Here is a 23,250-nt window from a genome sequence, read left to right on the forward strand (position 1 = left end):
AAGCTTGCATTGGTGGTTCCTAATTCTGCCCCCGTAATATCTTGTGACCCCTCTGTTGCTGTACTGATGACCTGATCTGAACTCCATTTTCTTTTTTTTTTTTAATTTTAGAGGGAAGTCTCACTCTGTCACCCAGGCTGGAGTACAGTGGCACGATCTTGGCTCACTGCAACCTCAGTCTCCTGGGTTCAAGCAATTCTCCTGTCTCAGCCTCCTGGGTTGAGACTGGAGGGACTACAGCAGCGTGCCACCACACCTGCCTAATTTTTGTATTTTTAGTAGAGACAGGGTTTCTCCATATTGGTCAGGCTGGTCTTGAACTTCTGACCTCAGGTGATCCACCTGCCTCGGCCTCCCAAAGTGCTGCGAATGCAGGTATGAGCCACTGTGCCCAACCTGAACTCTACTTTTTCTGAAGGGGAAGTGCAAGGTGAGGGGGGAGGGGAGGGCACTAGTATGTCCCTCCCCCAGGGCATGAAGATTCACCTCTGTCCCCAGGAATCTACGACGCACCTGACACAATCAACCCTTGCGTAACTGAAATCTCGGCCCACCCAAGACACACCACTTGGAAGAGATGAAGAATGGGAAGCAGCAAGTTAACGAGTCCCTGTGGGGAGAGAATGATGAATCCTACAGGCAAACAGAAAGGGAGATTCCCAAGTCTCCACCTGCTCCACTGAGTCACCAGGCCGGACCCAAGGGAGAGTACTGCCTTGGGATTTCCAGCAATTTGCAGTTTCCAAAGCTTTGGGAACAGGTGCAACGTGCAAAAGCACCTTGGACACCGACATTTTCTATTTGGACGAGGAAAACGAGGTTAAAAAAAAAATCATTTTTGGATATAAACTGTCGAATGGAAAAAGGAACAAAAGTAGGATCATCGTAGCATGGAATGGAGCGTGGCGGTGCTGTGTGGAGTTCAAGGCCGGGACTACGGGGACAGGGACTGGAGACAAGAGGGTGATGAGATGAGTTGGGTTTTCAAGGTTGAAAAATGCTGATGGAGACCAATTCATTCATTTTGCAGGGGAGAGGTCAGAAATAGGCACAGAGACTTGACCAAAGCCAGGATCTCCAACACCATGCTCCCTCCACAAGACCCAGCTTGGCCATTCTCCAGGAGCACGGAAGAGGTGACCACAGGGCTATGGGATCAGAAGATCCCGGTCCTGTTCATCCGGGTGTCTTGACCAGGGCAAGCCCACAGTTCAATGTCTGCAGGAGGCATGACTGTGGGCTGTCATTGCATGTCCTGGGGCAAGCCAGGCCAAAAGCCACCTTTCCTAAAGGCCAGAATATTCTGGAAATCGAGGGGGTGCTTATCTTTCTGTGGCCCTCTTTATATTCAAACTATCCAGGTTAATCTCCTGAATGAGCTATAAACTAGTTATGACCTGGGGTTCCCCAGCCTTTCTGGCAGATCCCAGATAAAGATCCCTATAGCAGCGAAAGGGGAGAAATAAATGCCAATCAAAACCACCCTGCAAAGTCCCTGCCAGGGCCACAAGAGCCAGGCCTGTCAGACGTGAAGAACTTTCCTGTCACCCAGGTCACCTCCGGCTGCTCCTGGACACCTTAAGATTCTGAAGACTCCAACACCAAAAAACGAAGCGAGCTGGGACCCTCCAGCGGCAAAACACTGTGTCCCCACTGGCTCCCACCTCAAAGAGGCACAGAGAAGCCTTCCCTTAAAGACCCCTGGCCTCCAGGGTGCCCAGGAAAGAAAGGAGGGCTCGTGGCTGGCATGCCTCTCCAGGGCTGAGCTCAGAGCAACCGGGGGACAGATTTCCTGTATGTCGTTTTACCCATTTAAGTCCAAGGATGCAGCTCTGCGGAGGTGGTGACAGTCCTGTACATGAGGGTGCATGCACACTCCCTCCTGAAACACAGTTCCGGCCGCACAGCTGGCCTTGAGGTCCCTTCCTTGCACCCAGGGACCCCCAGAATCCCGCTAGTCCTGTCTTAAGGGGAGGGTGGTGCAGTTTCCAAGACCAAGAGACTGGCACATAGGGTGTTGGGACTCGTCCCGGGTCACCCAGCTGTTGGGTGTGAAGTCAGGAAGGACATGAATCAAGAGGGGAGGGTGGGGAGACGGAATCTCCAGAGGCTGCACCTTAACATCTGCACGGGGCCACTCTGACCCCTTCCTTCTCTTCCTTCTTCTCCGGGCCCTCCCTCCCTGAACCTACACTCAGTTCTTACCCTGACTTCTACTCCGTTTACTTCCCTTCCAGCTCCCATTTCCCCGCTTCCCAATAGCTGCAGCACCAGTGAGTTCAGAACCCCCGCATTTACTGAGCGCCCACTGGGGGCCAGGTGCCGCCCTCTTCTCAGACACCCTTCCTTCAATCGCGCGGGCAGACGCCCCAGATCGGTCCCGCACCCCTTCCCCCCAACCGCACCCCAGCTGTCCCGCCACTCGTCTTGCCCACTCCCCCAACTTGGGCCTCTCGTTCCCGCCTCCTTGCCTCCCCACAACGCCGTTTCCTGCGACCCCCCAATTACCACTTAAGCCACGTCCTCTTCAGAGAAGCAGCTCAAAGCCACAAGACTCACCCCCCCACGCCCGCAAACTCCCTCACTAGCTCCATCCCCATCCACTTTCTCCTTCATCAGGTCGCTTCCACCTCATCCCCAGCAACCTCTCCACGACCCTCAGAATCGTTCCCGCCCCCTCGACCCCTGCCAGCGCGTCCCCCATTAGCCCTCAGCTCCGTCCCTCTTCTCCGCAGCCCCCAAAGGCACGCTTCGAGCTCGAGTCGCCAACTCGAGGCCGCCTGGAACTCACCTGGCCTCGGCCACCGCGCGCCGCCGGTCCCGGGCCGGGTCCCCGGGCGGATGACCGCCTGCCCGCCCGCCACTGCTCAGGCCGCTCCGCCCCGCCGCGCCCGCCGCTCCCCCGCGCGCTCCCGCTTCCGGGTTCCGGAGGGGCGGGGCCAGGGGCGTGACGCCAGCGCGCCGAGGGGGCAGGGCATCGCTGAAAGCCCCGCCCCTACTTTCCGGCAGATAAGGCCCCACCCACCGTACCACCCTTACGGCCCCTGGTGGGCGAGACCAAGCGCGAGGGGAGGACAGGCGGCGCGCGTCTGGGGCCGCGCTCTCCGCACGCAGCCGGTGCTGTCCCACGCCCGGTAGCTTCCCCTCCTGTAGCTACACAAATGGTCCGGCCCGCAAGCAAGGGGGCGTGTCGGGCTTTGAAAAGCCGGCGGGTCCGGGCTTGAGGAGGAAGGCGGGAAAATGGCGGATTCCTCGGGGCGCGGAGCTGGGTGAGTTGAGGCGCCCGCAGGTCTGGATTTGTGGACGCCAGAGGAGTGAAGAGGACGGGCAGCGGAATTGTGGGGTGGGGACCCTTGGGTGAGTCTGGGTTCGACCCCGCCAGGAACTGCGCGGGTCCCTGAAGACCCCGATGGCGCGCGACCTCTGCGCATGCTCCGGCGTTCAGATACACTACAGGCCCGGAGTTCCGTGTCCTCCGCTGGGACGCGGGGAGACCTCGGGCCAGCTGCCTGACCGCTCAGTGCCTCCCTTTCTTCCGCTACGAAATGGGGCTGATGACGCACTCAGTCTCGTAGGCGTCGCGTGAGGCTGAAACGCGCTTAGATCGGCGCCTGGGTCTTGACTGGGATGTCGCTCTTGGAATTATCATTACGCAGTGAACAAGTGGTGGGCCACCAAAATGTCCCCTTTACTCCTCCCACGTGCTTTGTTCGGTGCTCCCAGTTTACTGAGGAGATGATGGAGACCCAGGGAGGGGAAGTGATTTCCCTAGGATAACACAGCATGGACAAGGAAGAAGGCGAACACTGGGCGAGGGCTAGGCATGGTCCTGAGGCTGTATTTGTCTAGTTTTGTTAATTTTGCCAGTGTTGATTGTGCCAGGTGCAAAGTGAAGTGCAATTGGCCAGCAACAGGAATCACTCCACCGCCCCTTGCCGTAACCAATAAATTGACAGCACCTCCCAGGTACAGGTGAAGTACCTGAGGCTCGCACAGGTGTCGGAACTCCCCTCAGGTCGCAGCAGGTTCACCGAGAAGCCCATTGGGTTTGAGGCCAGAACCCAGGCTCAGACCCCAGAGGGAGTCTGTGCTCTGTCTCTTTGTGGCTCTGAGACTGCCCGGGGGTGGCCTATGTAAGACCTGTGTATCTGTTTTGCAGCAAGAAGAAAGCAGATACGAACAGTTAGGAAGCTGGCAGGTTAGGAGGAGCCTGTGAGAGGACACAGCTGCTAGCACCTGGGGAACATTTGCTAAGTTGCCACTCCTCACGGTGGTCTGGAAGTGTCCCCAGCATTGCCTGGGTCTCACTTTGGGGTCCTGGGAGCCTGCTTCGAGGAGGTGGCTGCAGGGACCAGTGGAGCCACCCTTGGTGATGGGGCAAGAGTTACAGTGCCCTGGCCTCAGCCCTGTCCTTCCACTGTTTTGCTGGTGTCTGTTCCTGGCTCCCTCCTCTTCCCACTAGCTCAGGCTGAAACCCTGAGTCATCCCAGACTCTCCTTCTCCTGCACCCCCACAGCTGGTGAGTCAGCGATTCCTATCTCAGGGTCCCTTCTTTCCTATTACATCAAGCTTGATTCATTCCATTTATATTTTTATTTTGGAGATGGAGTCTCACTCTGTCACCCAGGCTGGAGTGCCGTTTGTCCTTCGCCAGGCTCACTGCAACCTCCACCTCCCGAGTTCAAGCTATTCTCCCTCAGCCTCGAAAGTAGCTGGGATTACAGGCGCCCACCACCATGCCCAGCTAATTTTTGTATTTTTAGTAGAGACAGGGTTTCACCATGTTAGCCAGGCTGGTCTCCAACTCCCGACCTCTGGTGATCCACCTGTCTTAGCCTCCCAAAGTGCTGGGATTACAGGTGTGAGCTACTGTGACTGGCCCATTCATTCTATTTTTAAATTGAGGTGAAATTCACATAGCATGAAGTTAGTGCTTTTAAAGTGTACAATTCAGTGACTTTACCTTCCTAATGTGTGAAACCATTGCTTTTATTCTGGTTTCAGAAGATTTTTTTATCACTTCTGAAGGAAACCTGTTCCCATTAGCCATTCCCCGTTCCCTCTGCGCCACTACCTCTCAGCCACCTATCCACTTTATGTCTCTATGGATTGCCCTGTTCTGGACATTTCATGGAATTGGATCCTGTACTTTGTGCTCTTTTGTATTTGGCTTCTCTCAGCACAGTGTTTCTGAGGATCATCTTTTTTTTTTTTTTTTTTTGGAGACGGAGTCTCGCTGTGTTGCTCAGGCTGGATTGCAGTGGTGCGATCTCAGCTCCCTTCAACTTCCGTCTCCCAGGTTCAAGCCATTCTCCTGCCTCAGCCTCCCAAGTAGCTGGGACTACAGGTGCACACCACCACGCCTGGCTAATTTTTGTATTTTTAGTAGAGATGGGGCTTCGCCACATTGGCCAGGCTGGTCTTGAACTCCTGACCTTACGATCTGCCTGCCTCAGACTCCCAAAGTGCTGGGATTACAGGTGTGAACCACCACACCCCACCCAAGGTTCATCTTTATTGGAGTCTATCCAGACTTCATTCTTCCTTTTTAGGGCTGAATAACATTCAGGCTTTCTTATTTTTGGACAGGAATTCGCAGCACCATCTGTATTCTCTGCCTTCCATCCTGTACTTCCAGTCATCCCTTCACCTTGGCACTATTGACTTCTGGGGCTGGATCCTTCTCTGGGATGAGGGCCGTCCTGTCCGTTTCATTGTAGGGTGTTGAGCAGCACCCCTGGCCTCCACTTAACTCTGCTGATAGCACCCCCTGTGTGACTGTCAATAGTGTCTTCAGATCGGATAGGGTTAGGGTCCTTATAGGAAGAGACACCAGACTCCTGTGAGCACACAGGGAGATGGCGGCCACCTGCAAGCCCAGAGCATGAAAGCTACCTTGCCAGCATCTTGATCTCAGACTTTTTGACCTCCACAAGTATGGGAAATAAAATTACGTTCTCTAAACAGGGCACAGTGGCTCACACTTGTAATTCCAGCACTTTGGAAGGCCGAAGTGAGTGGGTTGCTTGAGCCCAGGAGTTCGAGACCAGCCTGGGCAACATGGTGAAATCATGTCTCTACTAAAAGCATTAAAAAAAAATCAGGCAGGCGTAGTGATGTGCGCCTGTAGTCCCAGCTACTCAGGAGGCTGAGGTGGGAAGATTATTGGAGCTCGGGAGACGGAGGTTGCAGTGAGCTGAGATCGTGCTACTGCACTCAGTCTGGGTGACAGAGCAAGATCCTGTCTCAATAAAATAGAATAATGTTTAAAACCAGGAAGAGACACCAGACAGCTCACTTGCTTACACTCCTTCTCCACACGCTCATGAAAAAGAGATCCTGTGAGCACACTGGTATTGAATATGAGCTGGTATTTTGCAGCCCAAGTGAGGAACAATGGCAGACTAGTCCTTGTCCTTCTAGAACTTTGTAGCCTGTCTTCCTACCAGCTGCCGGTGGTGTGTATGAAACACCATTGATACTGTCATCTCCTGTATCTAACCCCTCCCCATTCTCCTGTTTCCATAGCAGGGCTAGACTATCTTCAGGCTGCAGGGGAAGCCAGAGTACCCTGCTTTTTTGTATGACTGGTAGCTAAGAACAGCTTATACTTTTTTTCCCTTTTTTTGAGACAGTCTCACTTGATCACCCAGGCTGGAGTGCAGTGGTGTGATCTCAGCTCACTGCAGCCTCCACCTCCTGGGTTTAAGTGATTCTCGTGCCTTAGTCCCCCCAAATAGCTGGAATTACAGGCACACGCCACCACACCCGTCTAATTTTGGCATTTTTAGTAGAGACAGGGTTTTGCCATGTTGGCCAAGGCCGATCTCGATTGCCTGGCCTCTAGCGATCCGCCCGCCTTGGCGTCCCAAGGTGCTGGGATTACAGGTGTGAGCCACCGCGCTGGACCTGTTGGCTTGTGTATTTTTAAATTGTTGTTTAAAGAAAAAGTCAAGAATTTTTTGTGACATGTGAAAACTGTAGGGAATTCAAATGTCATTGTAAGTCTCAGAATTCAGTCTCCACCAGACTGGCCTAGCTCTATGTCCTCTCCAACTGTCGTGTCCTCGTTTATCTTCTGGAACTAAACCACAGGACTGAGCAATTCTTGTATCTCCATCAATCCCTCCCGCTCCAGCACCCAGGCCCTTGTTGAACCCTCGTCTTAGGATGTCCTCTGTTGCGTGTCTGAGCTTACTGTGCTTTGTCATACCTGTCCTCCCATCCCTGTACCTGCTGGGACCACTCCTCAGACCTGCCTGTCAAGATGCCGATCTTCCCTTTCTGGGAGGGAGCTCCGTGTTTTGTTCACTACTGTGTCCCTGCTGGTATACAGTAGGCGCATCACTGTCTGGTGAATGAATGAACACAGGGCTAATTTGAGATCTGCTGCAGTCTCTTCCTCTCTCGTCTCCCTCCTCCCTTCTCAGTTCGGGCGTTCGCCTACGCCCTGCTGCCCAGGTGACGGGGGCTGGCTGCTCCTTGTGTCTCTCTTCCTGTTGAGGTGGCCCAGCCTCACTGAGACTGTCCTCGGGCAGCCCTGGGACTGGGCTGTCTGAGCTTCAACTAGCAGAGGCACCTTGCTGGCTTTCCTGTGCTGGTTGGGCAGTGAGATGAACAAGACCTGTCTCTCTCCTCTTGCAGGAAGCCTGCAACCGGCCCCACCAATCCCGGCAGCGCCAAGAAGAAGGAGAAAAGAGTTCAAGGTGAGCAATGTCAGGGTCTCTTTAAGGAACATGGTTTTCTTCTTTCATGAGGTGCTTTTGGAGGAAGAAAAAACAGGCCAGAAAAGGGGGCCTGTGGCTTTACTTCCTTGTAGTCACGCCTCGGGATTCCGGATCTGGCCATCCCAGCCCTGTGGTGAAGGATGTGTCAGGAATGGTGGTGGTCATTTTGAGCAGTGGTTTCCCTTGCGGACATGGGGGTAATGGGCTGTATCCGGGATGTGTCCCCTGGAAGCATGGGTATGGAGACTGTGGAGATCATTATCTAAAATCATACTCTCCCTTTTTTTTTTGAGAAAGGGTCTTGCTATGTTGCCCAGGCAGGTCTCAAACTCCTGACCTCAAGTGAGCCTCTTGCCTCTGCCTCCCAAAGTGTTGGGATTACAAGCGTGAGCCACCACTCCCGGCCTGAAATCAAACTCTCAATTCCCACTGCGTGAATGTGTCAGTCTCACGAGGGGTACCTGTATGTCTGATTTCCACCTGTTGGTTTGGGGTCAGTGTTTTGTTTTTTTTTTTGAGGTAGAGTTTTACTCTGTCACCTAGGCTGGAATGCAGTGGTGCAATGTCGGCTCACTGCAACCTCTGCCTCCTGGGTTCAAGCAATTCTCCTGCCTCAGCCTCCTGAGTAGCTGGGATTACAGGTGCCCACCACCATGCCTGGCTAATTTTTGTATTTTTAGTAGAGACAGGGTTTCTCCATGTTGACCAGTTTGGTCTCAAACTCCTGACCTCAAGTGACCCACCCGCCTCGGCCTCCCAAAGTGCTGGGATTACAGGCATGAGTCACTGCACCTGGCCTGGCATCAATGTTAACAGCCACCCCTGTCATTGACTCTCATCTGAGCCAAGATCGCACCATTGCACTCCAGCCTGGGCGACAGAGTGAGACTGTCTCAAAACACAAAAAGAAGAAGTGGTCAGCTTACATGGTAGATTCTAGAGTCCATCGTTGGAGGCCAAGACTGATACAGTGCAGTGTTTTTGCAGTGTGTGCAGTGTCGCAGGGCTCAATTCAGTAGAGCTTAGAGCAGGGTTTTAGTTCCAAGTGAGGCTAAGTTTGTATGCTGGAGCACCGCTGCGTGAGTTGTCTTTTCATTTCCTGACTACTTATTCCCAAGTTTTTTTTTTTTTTTTTGAGACAAAGCTTTGCTCTTATTGCCCAGGCTGGAGTGCAATGGCACTATCTCACTGCAACCTCTGCCTCCTGGGTTCAAGTGATTCTCCTGCCTCAGCCTCCCGAGTAGCTGGGATTATAGACGCCTGCCACCACACCTGGCTAATTTCGTATTTTTAATAGAGACAAGCCTTCACTATGTTGGTCAGGCTGGTTTTAACTCCTAACCTCAGATGATCTGCCCAGCTTGGCCTCCCAAAGTGCTGGGGTTACAGGCGTGAGCCGCCATGCCCGGCTATTCTCAAGTTGTAAACATTGCATGTTAATCTCGCATGTGACACGTGTCATATTTATGAGCTACCTTGTTTTTGGAATTATATCCTCCTTTATAACATTGCTTCTGTGGAAAATTTAGCCTGTTTATGTATTTATTTTTTTTGAGATGGAGTTTCACTCTGTCATCCAGGCAGGAGTGCATTGGCGCAATCTCTGCTCGCTGCAGCCTCTGCCTCCTGGGTTCAAGCGATTCTCTGCCTCTGCCTCCCGAATAGCTAGGATTACAGGAGTGCGCCACCACCCTGGCTCAGTTTCGTATTTTTAGTAGAGTCGGGGTTGCACCATGTTGGCCAGGCTGGTCTCAAACTCTTGACCTCAAGTGATCGGTCCCCTCAGCCTCCCAGAGTTCTGGGATTACAGGCGTGAGCCTGTAAAAACAAACAGTTGTATTCTAGTTTCCTGGAAACTTGAAAGTGCTTTTCTTCCCCCACTGTCCAAGGCAGCCCAAGCCTGAGATCCTCCTCGTTGAGAAAAACTGTTTGCTGATGGAGTTAGAAAGACCTGGGCAGGACAGTCTCTGTGCTGGGAACTAGGGGTGTCCTTTACCTCAGCTGTTGGATCACCATCCAGGGCAGACTCTTTGTGTGGCTTGGTTCTGTCCTGGGACCCTGCCTGGTCCTGCCTCAGTCCTTACCTGCCTGCACTGTGAGAGTGGCCCCCCGATTTTCCTCATCTGCCACTCAGCCACCTGCACCCACGCTCGCTCTGCAGGTCTGGCGCATTCCTGCCCTGGGGCCACCCAGATTGACAGCCCAGCCCTTTGGCTGACTGCAGGATCCTTGTTCAGTGTGAGGGCACTTCCTTTCCTCTCAGGGTAGCAGCTGCACCCCGAATCCCCAACAGAAGAATCAACTGGCACTAAGATATGGGCAAAGTCACAGTCTCACTTGGCTGAACTCTCAAGCTCTGTGACATTGAGCAGGTCACGCTCCCTGGTCTGTTCAGTACAAAGGCAAGCCTCTGAGCTCTACGGCACCGATATGCTGCAGAATATTCATTTGACCTAGTCCTGGGTGCCTACCCCATGCCAGGTGGTGGAACGTAGCAGCAAGTGAAGGAGACAAAAATCCCAGGCCCCTGGGGGCTCTAGGGAGGAGGTGGGCAGTGCGTGAGAACCGTCAGGAGGCTGCTGGGTGTGCGAGATGATGACAGATGCTGTGATGGAATGGCAGGCGGGGCAGGCATGCTGGGGTCTGAGCTGAGCATGGCCTTGAGACAGGGAGGTGCCTGCGGGGGGAGGCACAGCAAGAGGGTCCACGGAGCAGATCGGCTGAATAGGGCAAGTGAGGGGTGACAGGGTGACAAGAGGCAAGTTGCTGGTGGCACAGGGCCCTGAAGTTTCCCAGAGGCACTCAGGCTTCCTGAGCCCAGGGACCCAGCAGGCCAGCCTGCCTCAGCCCCAAGGGGCAGCTGGGGGCCAATGGAAGGTTTCCCGCAGGAGGGAGCGAGCCATGATAGTGCCTAGAGCTGCGGGTGGCTCAGATGATTGGACTGAGAATGGGCCGGTGGGCTCAGGAGCAAGGGACATCGCGGTGGTCTTGTCCAAAGGTGTTAAGTTCTGGTGCGGCGGTGTGTCTGCAAGCTGGATTGCTGGGGGAGAGACTCAAGGGAAGAAGCAAGGAGAGGGAGGGGAGCTGGTGATCAAGATCTCTGCGGTGTTTGCTGTGGAGGGGATGGGAGGAATGGGGGAGGCAGAGGGTGCAGCCGGGGGAAGAACGACCTGCAGCATCTAGTGGAGAGTGGAGCCGTGGGGACTCAGGCAGGGAGGTGGGAGTTGTGGGTGTTTCCTTTTCGAAGTAAGGGCTGGGCTTTAGTGCCCAGGATGGAGGGCAGTTTATCTGGGAGCACAGAGGTCCATTCACAGGACCGGGGGATGTAGCCCTCAGGACTGGAGGTGGCTAGATGTGGTGGTGGGAGGGTCTCCTGGGGTCACCGGCTGAGACTGGGTGCAGCCAGGTAGAGGAGGTGGGAGGAACAGGTTTGAGGGAGGGTCCAGGAGAGGGCTGGGGGACAGAACGGGACCAACTGGATCCAGTGCAGACCCCTACCCCCAGAATCTGGGGTGACAGGTGGCATTTGTTCCATCCGCAGTCACCCTCCTAGGAGTAGCCCTGGAAGGGGACCTGGGGTCGGGCTGTCACCAGGGATTTGGCTCTGTCTGAAGAGGGCCTGGGTGTTGGGTGTGTCTCAGGGCAGGGGGTCCCAAATTGAGTAAGGGGCGGGGGTAGTAAAAGGTGGTACCAGGAGTGAGTCCTAGACACATGCAGAGGGGGAAGGAGCTGTTGGGGTCACAGCAAGGGGACCGAGCTGGGAGGAAGGCGTAAACCACCTGGAGGCCGTCAGCAGAAGTTCTTTCTTCTTTCCCTCCCCTTGCCTGAGTACAGGTGCGGCTTTGACCTTGGGGCATGTTCCTTGATCTTAGCTCCTCAGGAAGTCTGGGACTCCACACCTGCCTTGGGACTTGCATACAGTAGGTGTCCCATGCATGCTCGAGGCTGGCGAAGGACAAGGCTGGCGAAGGACGTGGTCAGGGGGAGCAGGAGGAGTGATGACTCCCCCTGTTCGGTCACTGAGTGGGGAGGGCCCCGGCATTGGCTCTCTGGGGCGTGGGGTCTGGGTGTGTGGGGTCTTGAGTCCTTTGTATCCCCACAGGTGGAAGAGTGGTTGAGTCCCGATATCTGCAGTATGAAAAGAAGACAGCCCAAAAGGTAAGGCAGCGCCCAGCTTCTGTGTGCAGCCGTTCTGAGCCCGGCTCTGAGTAACTGGAATTCGGAAACTAGTCACGGGAGGTGCTTACAACCCGGTCCTGAAGGAAACGTTTTGGGGTCTTCACCCAGGTGCTTTTGAGATCGTCAGCCCCTCATGCCACCAGTTTTGAGTCTGTCATTGGCGGCTCATGGCTATACGCCATCTCTTTCACAAAGCTGTGATCTCCATTGAAACATAATGCCATTCTTACCTTGTTCTGTTTTTGTTTTTTAGACAAGGTCTCTCTCTCTCACCCAGGCCAGAATGGAGTGGCGTGATCACGGCTCACTGCCGCCTCAGCCTCCCAGGCTCAAGCCATCTTCCCACCTGAGCCTCCTGAGTAGCTGGCACCAAAGGCGTGTGCTGCCACACCAGCTAATTTCTAAAAGTTTTTGTAGAGACTGGGTCTCCCTAAGTTACCCAGCCTGGTCTTGAGCTCCTGAGCTCAAGCGATCCTCCCACCTTGGCTTCCCAAAGTGTTGGAATTACAAGCATGAGCCCTCGCGCGCAGCCTTTTCTTGCCTTTCAACCCAGTTAATTCACTTTCTGGATTCTGAAGCTGTATTATCCAGTGCCCAGCGCACAGTTCTTGGTGTCTGGCTGGTATTTTAAAAAAAACAGCTACTTGCCAGGAGCAGTGGCTCACTTCTGTAATCCCAGCCTTTGGGAGGCCAAGGTGGGTGGGAACAAGAGGTCAGGAGTTCAAGACAGCCTGACCAACCTGGTGAAACCCTGTCTCCACTAAAAATACAAAAATTAGCCAGGCATGGTGGTGTGTGCCTGTAATCCCAGGTACTCGGGAGGTTGAGGCAGGAGAATTGCTTGAACCTGGGAAGCAGAGGTGCAGTGAGCCGAGATTGCGACACTGCACTACAGCCTGGGCGACACTCCATCTCACAAAATAAAGCTGCTTAGGCAGGCCAATCACCTGAGGTCAGAAGTTTGAGACCAGCCTGGCCAACATGGCAAAACCCCGTCTCTACCAAAAATACAAAAATGAGCCGGGCATGGTTGTGAGCGCCTGTAATCCCAGCTACTCAGGAGGCTGAGCCAGGGAATCACTTGAACCTGGGAGGTGGAGTTTGCAGTGAGCCGAGATCATGCCACTGCACTCCAGCCTGGGCAACAGGGCAAGACCCTGTCTCCTGTCTCAAAAAAAAAAAAAAAATTTAAAAATCAGCTATGGATTTTTAGAGAAAAACTATGGGAAAAATGACACACACCAATCATCCCGAATTAGAGGAAGAGTTTAGTGAACTATCATGTAGGCCACACCGTGAAATATCATGAAACCATTGAAAGTAATGGCATGAAAGATATTTAACCACGTGAGAACGTGCTTTGTGTGAGGGTTCCTGGGAACAATCAGTAGATGATACAATTGTATATATTCTTTCAGTGAGTCAAGGTTGGATTCCTCCCTCTGCTTTACAAATCTTGGTTTATGATAAAATGGAGTCAAATTCCCACTGCCTGTCTTCCACTCTGGGTTGGGTGGCTGGTGGGTGCTTGACCCTGTGACTTAAGATTTGGCTTGAGAAAAGAGAATACCTTTGCACAAACAGATACCCTTCTTGGAGCAGTTTTCAACAAAGGGTCACTGTCTTCCACTCCTGATTTTCATGTTGTTGTGAAGACTTGGTGACAGCGCCCCCGTGTGTCTGTGTGCTGTAACGTTTTAGCCCTTTCCAGCTTTACTGTTTTTTCCCCCATCTTTAAAATCAAGATGTCATTTACATGGAGTCAGTATCCCCCTTTTCAGCATAGGGGTCTGCCTGTTTTGACAGATGTAGACGGTCATGGAAAAGCCTCTACAATCAAGCTACAGAATGGGTCATCCCTAAATCCCCCTTTCCTCTGATAGGACAAGCCCCTCTCCCACCCCCAGGCAACCACAGATCGACTTTCTGAATCTGCAGTTTTGCCTTTTCTAGAAGGTCGTATCTGTGGCATCACAGTTTGTAGCCCTTGTCTATGGCTCCTAACACTTAGCAGAGTGCCTTTCAAGGTAATCTGTAAGTGGTTCCTCCTTTTTTTTTTTTTTTTGAGATGGAGTCCTTTGCTCTGTTACCCAGGCTGGAGTGCAGTGGTGCGATCTCGGCTTGCTGCAGCCTCCGCCTCTGGTTCAAGCGATTCTCCTGCCTCAGTCTCCCAAGTAGCTGGGACTACAGGTGCATGCCACCACACCTGGCTAATTTTCGTATTTATTTATTTTTATTTTATTTATTTTTTGAGACGGAGTCTTGCTCTGTTGCCCAGGCTAGAGTGTAGTGGTGCAATCTCAGCTCACCGAAACCTCCGCCTCCCGGGTTCAAGCGATTCTCCTGCCTCAGCCTCCCTAGTAGCTAGGACTACAGGCACCCGCCACCATGCCCAGCTAATTTTTTGTATTTTTAGTAGAGATAGGGTTTCACCATGTTGACCAGGATGGTCTCGATCTCTTGACCTCGTGATCCACCCGCCTCGGCCTCCCAAAGTGCTGGGATTACAGGCGTGAGCCACCGCGCCTGGCCCTAATTTTTGTATTTTTAGTAGAGATGGGGTTTCATTGTATTGGCTAGGCTGGTCTCGAACTCCTGACCTCAAGTGATCTGCCCGCCTCAGCCTCCCAAAGTGCTAGGATTACAGGCGTGAGCCACCGCGCCTGGCCTAATTTTTGTGTTTTTAGTAGAGATGGGTGTTTCACCATGTTGGCCAGGCTGGTCTCAAACTCATGGCATCAAGTGATCCACCTGCCTCGGCCTCCCAAAATGCTAGGATTACAGGCGGGAACTGCCATGCCCAGCCTGGTTCCTTATGGCTGAATAATATTCCATCAAGTGGATGGACTGCAGTGTGTTCATCTGTTCACTGATTGACAGACAGTCAGTTGGTTTCCTGTCTTGGTGATCACAAATAAAGCCTCCCTAAACATTCTTGTGTGTTTTTCTGTGTAGACTTGTTTTTATTTCTCCCAAGAGGAGGATTGCCGGCTCGTAGAAAAACTCAAACTGTTTCCTGATCTCCCGCTCAACCACAGTCAACATAGGACTTCTGTGACCATTGTGAGGGAGAGTTTCCCCACCAGCAAGCAGCAGACACCAGCTGAGCGTCTTCCAATTCAATTCTGACACACACTACTTGGAAATAGCATCAGATTCCATAGGGTGAGGGCTCAGTCCTCAAGACTGCCCCTTCTGCCTCTAGAACTTCTGACCAACCAAGTTTAAGTTCAAATGGGGGTTCCCATAACGCCCTCTTTGGGTTCATTTAATTTGCAGGAGTGACTCACAGAACTTGAGGAAACACTTAGGTTTACCAGTTTATTATAAAGGATATTACAAAGGATACAGATGGAGCAGAGTGTGGCTCAGCTGGGATTCATGTCTGAAATCCCAGCAGTTTGGGAGGTTGAGATGGGAGGATTGCATGAGGCCAGGAGTTCCAGACTAGCATGGGCAACACAATGAGACCCTGTCTCTATGGCTCAGGCCTGTAATCCCAGCACTTTTGGAAGGTCTAGGTGGGAGGTTTGCTTGAGCCTAAAAGTTTGAGACCAGTCTGGGCAACATAGCAAGACTATGAAAAAAAAAATAAAAATAGTGGTGGGTGCTTATAATCCCAACTACTCGGGAGGCTGAGGCAGGAAGATCAATTGAGCCTAGGAGGTTGAGTCTGCAGTGAGCTGTGATCACACCACTGCACTCCATCCTGAGTAACAGTAAGATCCTGTCTCTTCAAAACAAAACAGGCCGGGTGTGGTGGCTCATGCCTGTAATCCCAGCACTTTGGGAGGCCAAGGCGGGCAGATTACCTGAGATCGGGAGTTCAAGACTAGCCTGACCAACATGGAGAAACCCTGTCTCTACTAAAAATACAAAATTAGCTGGGTATGGTGGTGCATGCCTATAATCCCAGCTACTTGGGAGGCTGAGGCAGGAGAATCCCTTGAACCTGGGAGGTGGAGGTTGTGGTGAGCCGAGGTTGTGCCATTGCACTCCAGCCTCAGCGACAGAGCAAGACTCCGTCTCAAAAACAAAACAAAACCAATAAAGGATAAGAGATGTGTAGGGTGAGGTATGGGGGAAGGGGCACAGAGTTTCCATGACCTGTTCGGGCATGCTACCATCCAGGAATCTCCATGTGTTCAGCTGTCTGACATCTCTCCAAGCTCTGTCCTTTTGGGTTTTTATGGAATCTTCATGACTTAGGTGTGATTGAAGCGTGGACAACCCTGTGGAAATGTGATTGGTCAAAAACAGTATGCTCCAAACCCAGCAAGACCTGTCTGTTCAGGTTCTTCTTGGCCTCTGTAGCATTTTTTCCTCTGGGGTGTGAGGCAGGAACCCTCTCTGACAGGTAAAAGGAGTGTGGGAGGAGGTCAGAGAGATCCCACTTACTGTAACAGGGGCTTATAGGAGTTTCAAGCCATGAGTCGTAGATGAAAACATATATATATATATATATATATAATGGTAACAAGAAACTACCTGTTTTCCACAGTAGCTGCACCATTTTTATGTTCCCACTAGGCACATAGATGACAGTGCAAGTTGTTACATTCACATTCTAGCCAGTCTTGTGGGTGTGAAATGGTATCTCATTGTGGTTTTCATTTGCATTTTCATAATAGCCGATGATATCAGACATCTTTTCAGGTGCTTATTTGCCATTCCTGTATCTTTGCTGATGTGTCTGTTAAGATTGTTTGCCCAGTTTTAAATTGGGTTATTTGTTTTCTTATTACTGAGTTTCGAGGGTGCTTTCTGTATTCTGGATACCAGCTCTTTGTGGTTCTTTGCAAATGTTTTCTTCCAGTCTGGCTTGTCTTTTCATGCTGTTAAGTGTTTTAATTTAAGGCAGAAGTTGTTGGTTTTGATGAAGCCCAGTTGATCACTTTCTGCATTTGTGGATTGTGCTTTTGGAGTCTTATCCAAGATACCCCCACCTAATCCAAGATCACAGATTTTTTCCGGTTTTCCCTGTAGTTTTGTTGTTTCGGTTTTAGTTTTAAGTCTGTGAGTTAGGTTTTGTGTATGATGTGATATTTAAATCAAAGTTCATTTTTTCATGCAGGGTGTTCAGTTGTTGCAATCCCATTTACTGAAATGATTTTCCTTTCTTCCATTGTATTGTCTCATCACTTCTGTCAAATACCAGTTGATCATATATGTGTGCGTTGTGTCTGGACTCTGTTCATTTCCATTGTTCTATGTGTGCATTCTTATGCCAGTTCCACACTGCTGAGGTTACTGTAGCTTTGTACAAAGTCTTCAAATCGGGTAATGTGAGGCCTCCCGCTATGCTTTTCCAAAACTGTTTAGTCTCTTCTAGTTCCTTTGGCTTTCCATAGAGATTTTAGAATTGTCATTTTTCTGGCAAAATACCTGCTTGATCTTGATTACACTGAATCCATAAATCGGGGAGAATGCCTTCTTAATAACATCGAGTCTTTCAATCCATGAACATGGTATACTTCTCCATTTATTTAGATCTTCCTGGATTTTTTTCAGCACTTTTTGTAGCTTCCAGAGTATAGATCTTACCTAAGCATTTGGTGTTTAGTGCTGTTGTACATGGTACTCTTTTAATTTCAGTCTTCAAACTTGTTCATTGCTACTTCATTGCTAGAAATGTGAATTTTTAAATATTGACCCTGTGTCCTGCACCTTTGCTGTGTTAGAGTTCTCCAGAGTAACAGAACCAATAAGAGGATCTTATAAAAGGATATGAATATATAAAATGAGGTTTATTTATGAGGAATTGGTTCATGTGATTATGGAGGATGAGAAATCCCAGGATCTACTGTCTGCAAGCCAGAGAGCAAGGAAGGTTGGTGGTTTAGTTCAGCGTTTGTCTGGAGGCTTGAGACTAGGGGAGCCAAAGGTGTAAATCCCAGTTTGAGGGCAGGAGGAGATGGGGTAAGATGTCTCAGCTCAGCCAGGCAAGCAGGAAGCAAAAGGGGTGAATTTCTCCTTCCACCATTTTGTTGTATTCAGGCCCTCGAGGGATTGCATGGTACCCATACACATCCACCCATTCAAATGCTGATCTCATTAGTAAACACCCTCGGCTGGGCACAGTGGCTTAGTGGCTCAGTGGCTCACGCCTGTAATCCAAGCACTTTGGGAGGCCAAGGCAGGTTGATCACGAGGTTGAGAAATCAAGACCATCCTGGCCAACACGGTGAAATCCTGTCTCGACTAAAAATACAAAAATTAGCTGGGCATGGTGGCATGCACCTGTAGTCCCATTTACTCAGGAGGCTGAGGCAGGAGAATTGCTTGAGCCTAGGAGGCGGAGGTTGCAGTGAGCTGAGATCGCACCACTACACTCTAGCCTGGAGACAGAGCAAGACTCCATCTCAAAATAAATAAATATGAAACACCCTCACAGACACACCGAAAAAATGTTCATTCTGGGACACCCGATATCCAGTCAAGTTCACACACAAAATTGAAAGAAAACACCTGTTAACTTATTTTTCAATTTCAATAGCAGTATTGAAGATGTTCAGGGATTTTCTACATGAAGAATTAACGTCTGCAAGAACAGAGTTTTGCTTTCCAACTTGTTTGCCTTTTATTTCTTATCCGAGGCCCTCCACTGCCATATTGAATGGGAGTGGCGTCTGTGCATCGTCATAGCCTTGCTCTGGTCTTGCTCTGTCTCCCAGGCTGAGGTGCAGTGGTGCGATCATGGCTTACTGCAGCCTTGAACCTCTGGGCTCGAGCAATCCTCCCAACTCAGCCTCCCAGGTAGCTGGGACCACAGGGAGGAACCACTGCACCTGGCCCTTGCTCTTTATAAGGTTTTCATTTTGCTTTTGGGTATTACAAGGACAGTGTTGCATGTGTTTCTTTAAAAAAATTGTTTGACAATATGTGTGTAAAAACTGTTTTTCCTGATGACCAAAGTTATATGTTCTCTCTAGAAAACTAGCAAATACTGAAATGTGTCTAGAAAAAAATTAGTCACCTTTAATCTACCATGTCAGATAGTCACCAGCAAACATTTTAGTAGTCTCCTATGTTCTGTGCAAGTGAGCGTCTACACTTTGACAAAATGTGTTATTCCTATATCTATGAGATAAAATTTCAAACCTCTTTAAATCTCTCCCCTGTCTGTAAGGAAGAGCAGTTAGAAAACATGGTGCAGACCGCGTCAGGGCCGCGTCTTGTGAAGGGGGCATATCTTGTCCTCTGAGTGTCGTGTGTTCCCATAACAGGCTTCTGCAGGAGATGGGTCACAGACTCGAGGGAAGACATCTGAAGGTGGAAGGAAATCCAGCCTGCTCCAGAAAAGCAAAGGTGCGAAACAGCCCTGGGCCTCAGGCAGTGATGAGCGTGGCAGTAAATTTTGTCTCCATGGGTGCTAAGTTCAATTTCCCTCTTTCTTTTCTGGGAAAGATCAGAAGCGATGAGCAAAGAGTTGGAGCATATGAATAGATTGGGGGGATGTGGGGAGGTGAGCGGGGATGGCAAGAAAAGGGGAGGTCATTTCTTCCCTGTGTGGCCCCAGAGAAAAGCTACACTGCCATCATGGTACTCCTTGGTAACATCAGTTTCTGTCTACATGACTGTTTTCCCACTGGTGCTCTGAGAGCGGAACTCTTAGAGAGGCTGTGAGGGCTTCATCCTGAGGTTGGGAGTTCGAGACCAACCTGGCCAACATGGCAAAACCCCATCTCTACTAAGAATACATAAATCAGCTGGGCATGGTGGCACATGCCTGTAATCCCAGCTACTTAGGGTTGGGGGTCTGAGGCAGACGAATCTCTTGAACCTGGGAGGCAGAGGTTGCAGTGAGCCTAGATCAAGCCACTGCGTTCCAGCCTGGGCAACAGAGCGAGACTCCGTCTCAACAAATAAAGACTCAACTGTGCTATTTGTAATACAAAAACAACCCCAGACCAGACATAGACCCCAGACCAGACATAGAGGAACGGGTATAGCTGTGTGCCAATAAAACTATTTACAAGCAGAGGAAGCGGGCTGGATTTGTCCTGTGAGCTACAGTTTGCCACTCCTGATGTAGATGTTAGAGTTCTTGCTACACCCTCCCCCAGTGTGGTTGAGAAGCAGGCACAGTAGAGCCAGCCTGCTGGTCTTCCCCATCTAATTGGGTCAAAGGCCATGCATGAACCTAGGAATGCTGGTGCCACCAGGGGACCAGAGACCGGGCCTGCCACACCTTCAAACCAGTTCTCACTCAAGGGTGATCCCGACCCCCAAGGGACACTTTGGCAGTGTCTGGAGATGTGTTTGGTTGTCCTGTCTGGGGGAAGGGGTTCTACTGGCATCTGGTGGGTGGAGGCCAGGGAGGCCACTCAGCATCCTGCAATGCACAGGACGCCGCCACCACAGCAAGGAAGGATCCAGCCCCACATACCCACATACTCGCAATGCCATGGCTAGGAAACCTTAATTTTTTTATTAAGAGTCTCGCTCTATCGCTCAGGCTGGAGTGCAGTGGCACGATCTTGACTCACTGCAATCTCTGTCTCCCAGGTTCAAGTGATTCTCCTGCCTCAGTCTCCCAAGTAACTGGGACTACAGGTGCCCGCCACCATGCCCGGATAATTTTTAGTAGAGACGAGGTTTCACCATATTGGCCAGGCTGGTCTTGAACTCCTGACCTTGTGATCCACACACCTTGGTCTCCTAAAGTGCTGGGATTACAGATGTGAGCTACTGCGCCTGGCCAGAAACCTTAATTTAAACCACACCCTAATGATTTCAAAGGACTGCTTGTTTGAGTTCCATTGTATAGTTTTGTAGAAAATTAATTTTCTTACTGATATTCAGAGACCAAAGATTAAAAAAAAAAAAGAAAGAAAATTAATTTTCCTAGTGCAAATGCTATACATGCTGACGATAAAATATTCCAGGGCAAAGTAATTAATAGCAGGCTGGGCACATTAGCTCATGCCTGTAATCCCAGCACATTGGGAGGCTGAGGCGGGTGGATCACGAGGTCAAGAGATCAAGACCATCCTGGCCAAAATGCTGAAATGCCATTTCTACTAAAAATGTAAAAATTAGCCGGGTGTGGTGGCATGCGCCTGTAGTTCCAGCTACTCAGGAGGCTGAGGTGGCAGAACCTCTTGAACCCAGACGGCAGAGGTTGCAGTGAGCCAAGATCATGCCACTGCACTCCAGTTTGGCAACAGAGTGAGACTCCGTCTCAAAAAAAAAAAAAAAAAAAAGCGCAATAGCAATAAGAAGTTACCACCTCTAGCTGGGTGTGGTGGCTCACGCCCGTAATCCCAACACTTTGGGAGGCTGAGGCGGGTGGATCACCTCAGGTCAGGAGTTTGAGAAGAGCCTGGCCAACATATTGATACCCAGTCTCTACTGAAAATTCAAAAATTGGCCAGGTGCAGCGGCTCACACCTTTAATTTCAGCACTTTGAGAGGCTGAGGACGGTGGATCACCTGAAGTCAGGAGTTCGAGACCAGTCTGGCCAAAATGACAGAACTCCCTATCTATTAAAAATACTAAAATTAGCTGGGCGTGGTGGTGCACACCTGTAATCCCAGCTACTTGGGAGGCTGAAACAGGAGAATCGCTTGAACCTGGGAGGTGGAGGTTGCAGTGCGCTGAGATCACGCCACTGCCCTCCAGCCTGGCAACAGAGTGAGGCTCCATCTCAAAAAATAATAATAATAGTAATACAAAAATTAGCCAGGTGTTGATGGCAGATGCCTGTAATCCCAGTGACTTGGGAAGCTCAGGCAGGGGAATTGCTTGAACCCAGGATGCAGAGGTTGAAGTGAGCTGATTGCTCCATTGCACTCTAGCCTGGGTGACAAGAAGGAAACTTTGTCTCAAGAAACAAGAAGATGGGAAAAGAGTAGAGGGTAGAATAGGAGTATGGCATCATATCCCACTTTTAGCATCTTGTAAACTGGCAGAAAGGCCTGTTTGCATCTCTTGGGTTATACAGAATGTCTCTCTCTTCTAGTGCTACTTTAAAAATAGATTCAATGATGGCTGGGAATTTCCCACAGGTTTTTTTTCTTTTCTTTTAGCCTTTCCACCTAGGACAAAATTGGGTTTTTAAAAGCAATTGTATTGTTCAGGAACATGGCCTGTGTTTCCTGGCTTAAATGGAGAATGTCTCTTGACTGTGCTGACTTTTGGGTATTCTTTTCTTAACAGCAGATAGCAGTGGGGTTGCAAAGGGGGACCTACAGTCCACGTTGCTGGAAGGGCATGGTACAGCCCCACCTGACCTGGATCTCTCTGCCATTAATGGTAAATCATTGGTTTCACCCCTTCTGTCACTCACTGGGGGTTGCAGTAGGTTTCAGTGGGCTTCCAAAGTACAGTTACTCCTTGGCCTATGATGGGGTCACATCCAACAAACCCATCATAAGTTGAAAATATTGTACAGGCTGGGCATGGTGGCTCACGCCTGTAATCCCAGCACTTTGGGAGGCCAAGGCAGGTGGATCATGAGGTCAGGAGTTCAAGACCAGCCTGGCCAACATGGTGAAACCACGTCTCTACTAAAACAAAAATTAGCCGGGTGTGGTGGCAAGCGCCTGTAATCCCAGCTACTTGGGAGGCTGAGGCAGAGAATTACTTGAACCCGGGAGGCAGAGGTTGCAGTGAGCTGAAATCACACTCCAGCCTGGGCGACAGAGTGAAACTCTGTCTCAAAAATATATGTGTGTGTGTGTGTGTGTGTGTGTATGTATATATGTGACATCAAAAATACACTGAATACCTTGGTAAAGGGGATTAAACTTGCCTTTTGTCCCTTGCAAAGTGGAATAACTTTAAGCTGGACCATTATAATTCCATATAGTTCTCAATTTACGATGGGGTTACATCCAAATAAACCCATTATTTTTAAAAATGGCAACCAGGGACTGTCTGTATGCGCTACTCACCATTAAAAATGCTGTGCTTTATCTTAGACAAAAGCATCATCAGAAAGACGCCACAGTTAGCAAAAGCAATGCCAAAGAAACCTCAGTCAACATCGTTTTCTGCCCCTCGGAAAAAGAGCCCAGTAAGTGTCTGAAACGAAAGGGCAGCCACAGACGGGTTGTATAGATCTGATATAGATCCGACTCTGAACCAGGTGCCACCTGAGCGCCCATGGCTCCAAGAACAGACAAGACATCCATCCCCTTTAGGACAAAAATCAAGACCACAAATGTTCTTAGATCATTTGTAGAGTCTACATTTCCCCGAGTACATATTCAATAGTGGATACCAATATAGGATCATGTAAAAAATGAGACAGGGGACTTCTCTGTGCCCATGCTGTGCTAGGAAAGGCACAAGGTCAGGTCCTGTCCCTTGGTGGGTGGACAGCTAGGCTGTGGTCTT

General features: G+C 50.5%; 1 protein-coding gene across 2 annotated transcripts in view; it reads left to right on the top strand.

The window, feature by feature from the left end:
* Positions 1-3,141: 3,141 nt before the first annotated feature.
* HAUS8 (HAUS augmin like complex subunit 8) overlaps positions 3,142-23,250 on the top strand; it is a 29,897-nt gene continuing 9,788 nt past the window's right edge. The window contains exons 1-6 of one of the 2 annotated variants that reach the window (XM_064381666.1): positions 3,142-3,269; positions 7,645-7,706; positions 11,830-11,885; positions 19,133-19,214; positions 22,072-22,164; positions 22,833-22,927. In XM_064381666.1, coding sequence (XP_064237736.1) covers positions 3,241-3,269; positions 7,645-7,706; positions 11,830-11,885; positions 19,133-19,214; positions 22,072-22,164; positions 22,833-22,927 — 417 coding nt within the window. In that variant the 5' untranslated portion in view covers positions 3,142-3,240. Of the gene's footprint in view, positions 3,270-7,644; positions 7,707-11,829; positions 11,886-19,132; positions 19,215-22,068; positions 22,165-22,832; positions 22,928-23,250 lie in introns of both variants that reach the window. The other variant, XM_064381665.1, reaches the window with a different exon arrangement.

The sequence above is a fragment of the Aotus nancymaae genome, unplaced genomic scaffold (assembly GCF_030222135.1).
Source record: "Aotus nancymaae isolate 86718 unplaced genomic scaffold, 86718_ANA_hifiasm-v0.15.2.pri h1tg000028l, whole genome shotgun sequence".
Taxonomy (NCBI): Eukaryota; Metazoa; Chordata; class Mammalia; order Primates; family Aotidae; genus Aotus; species Aotus nancymaae.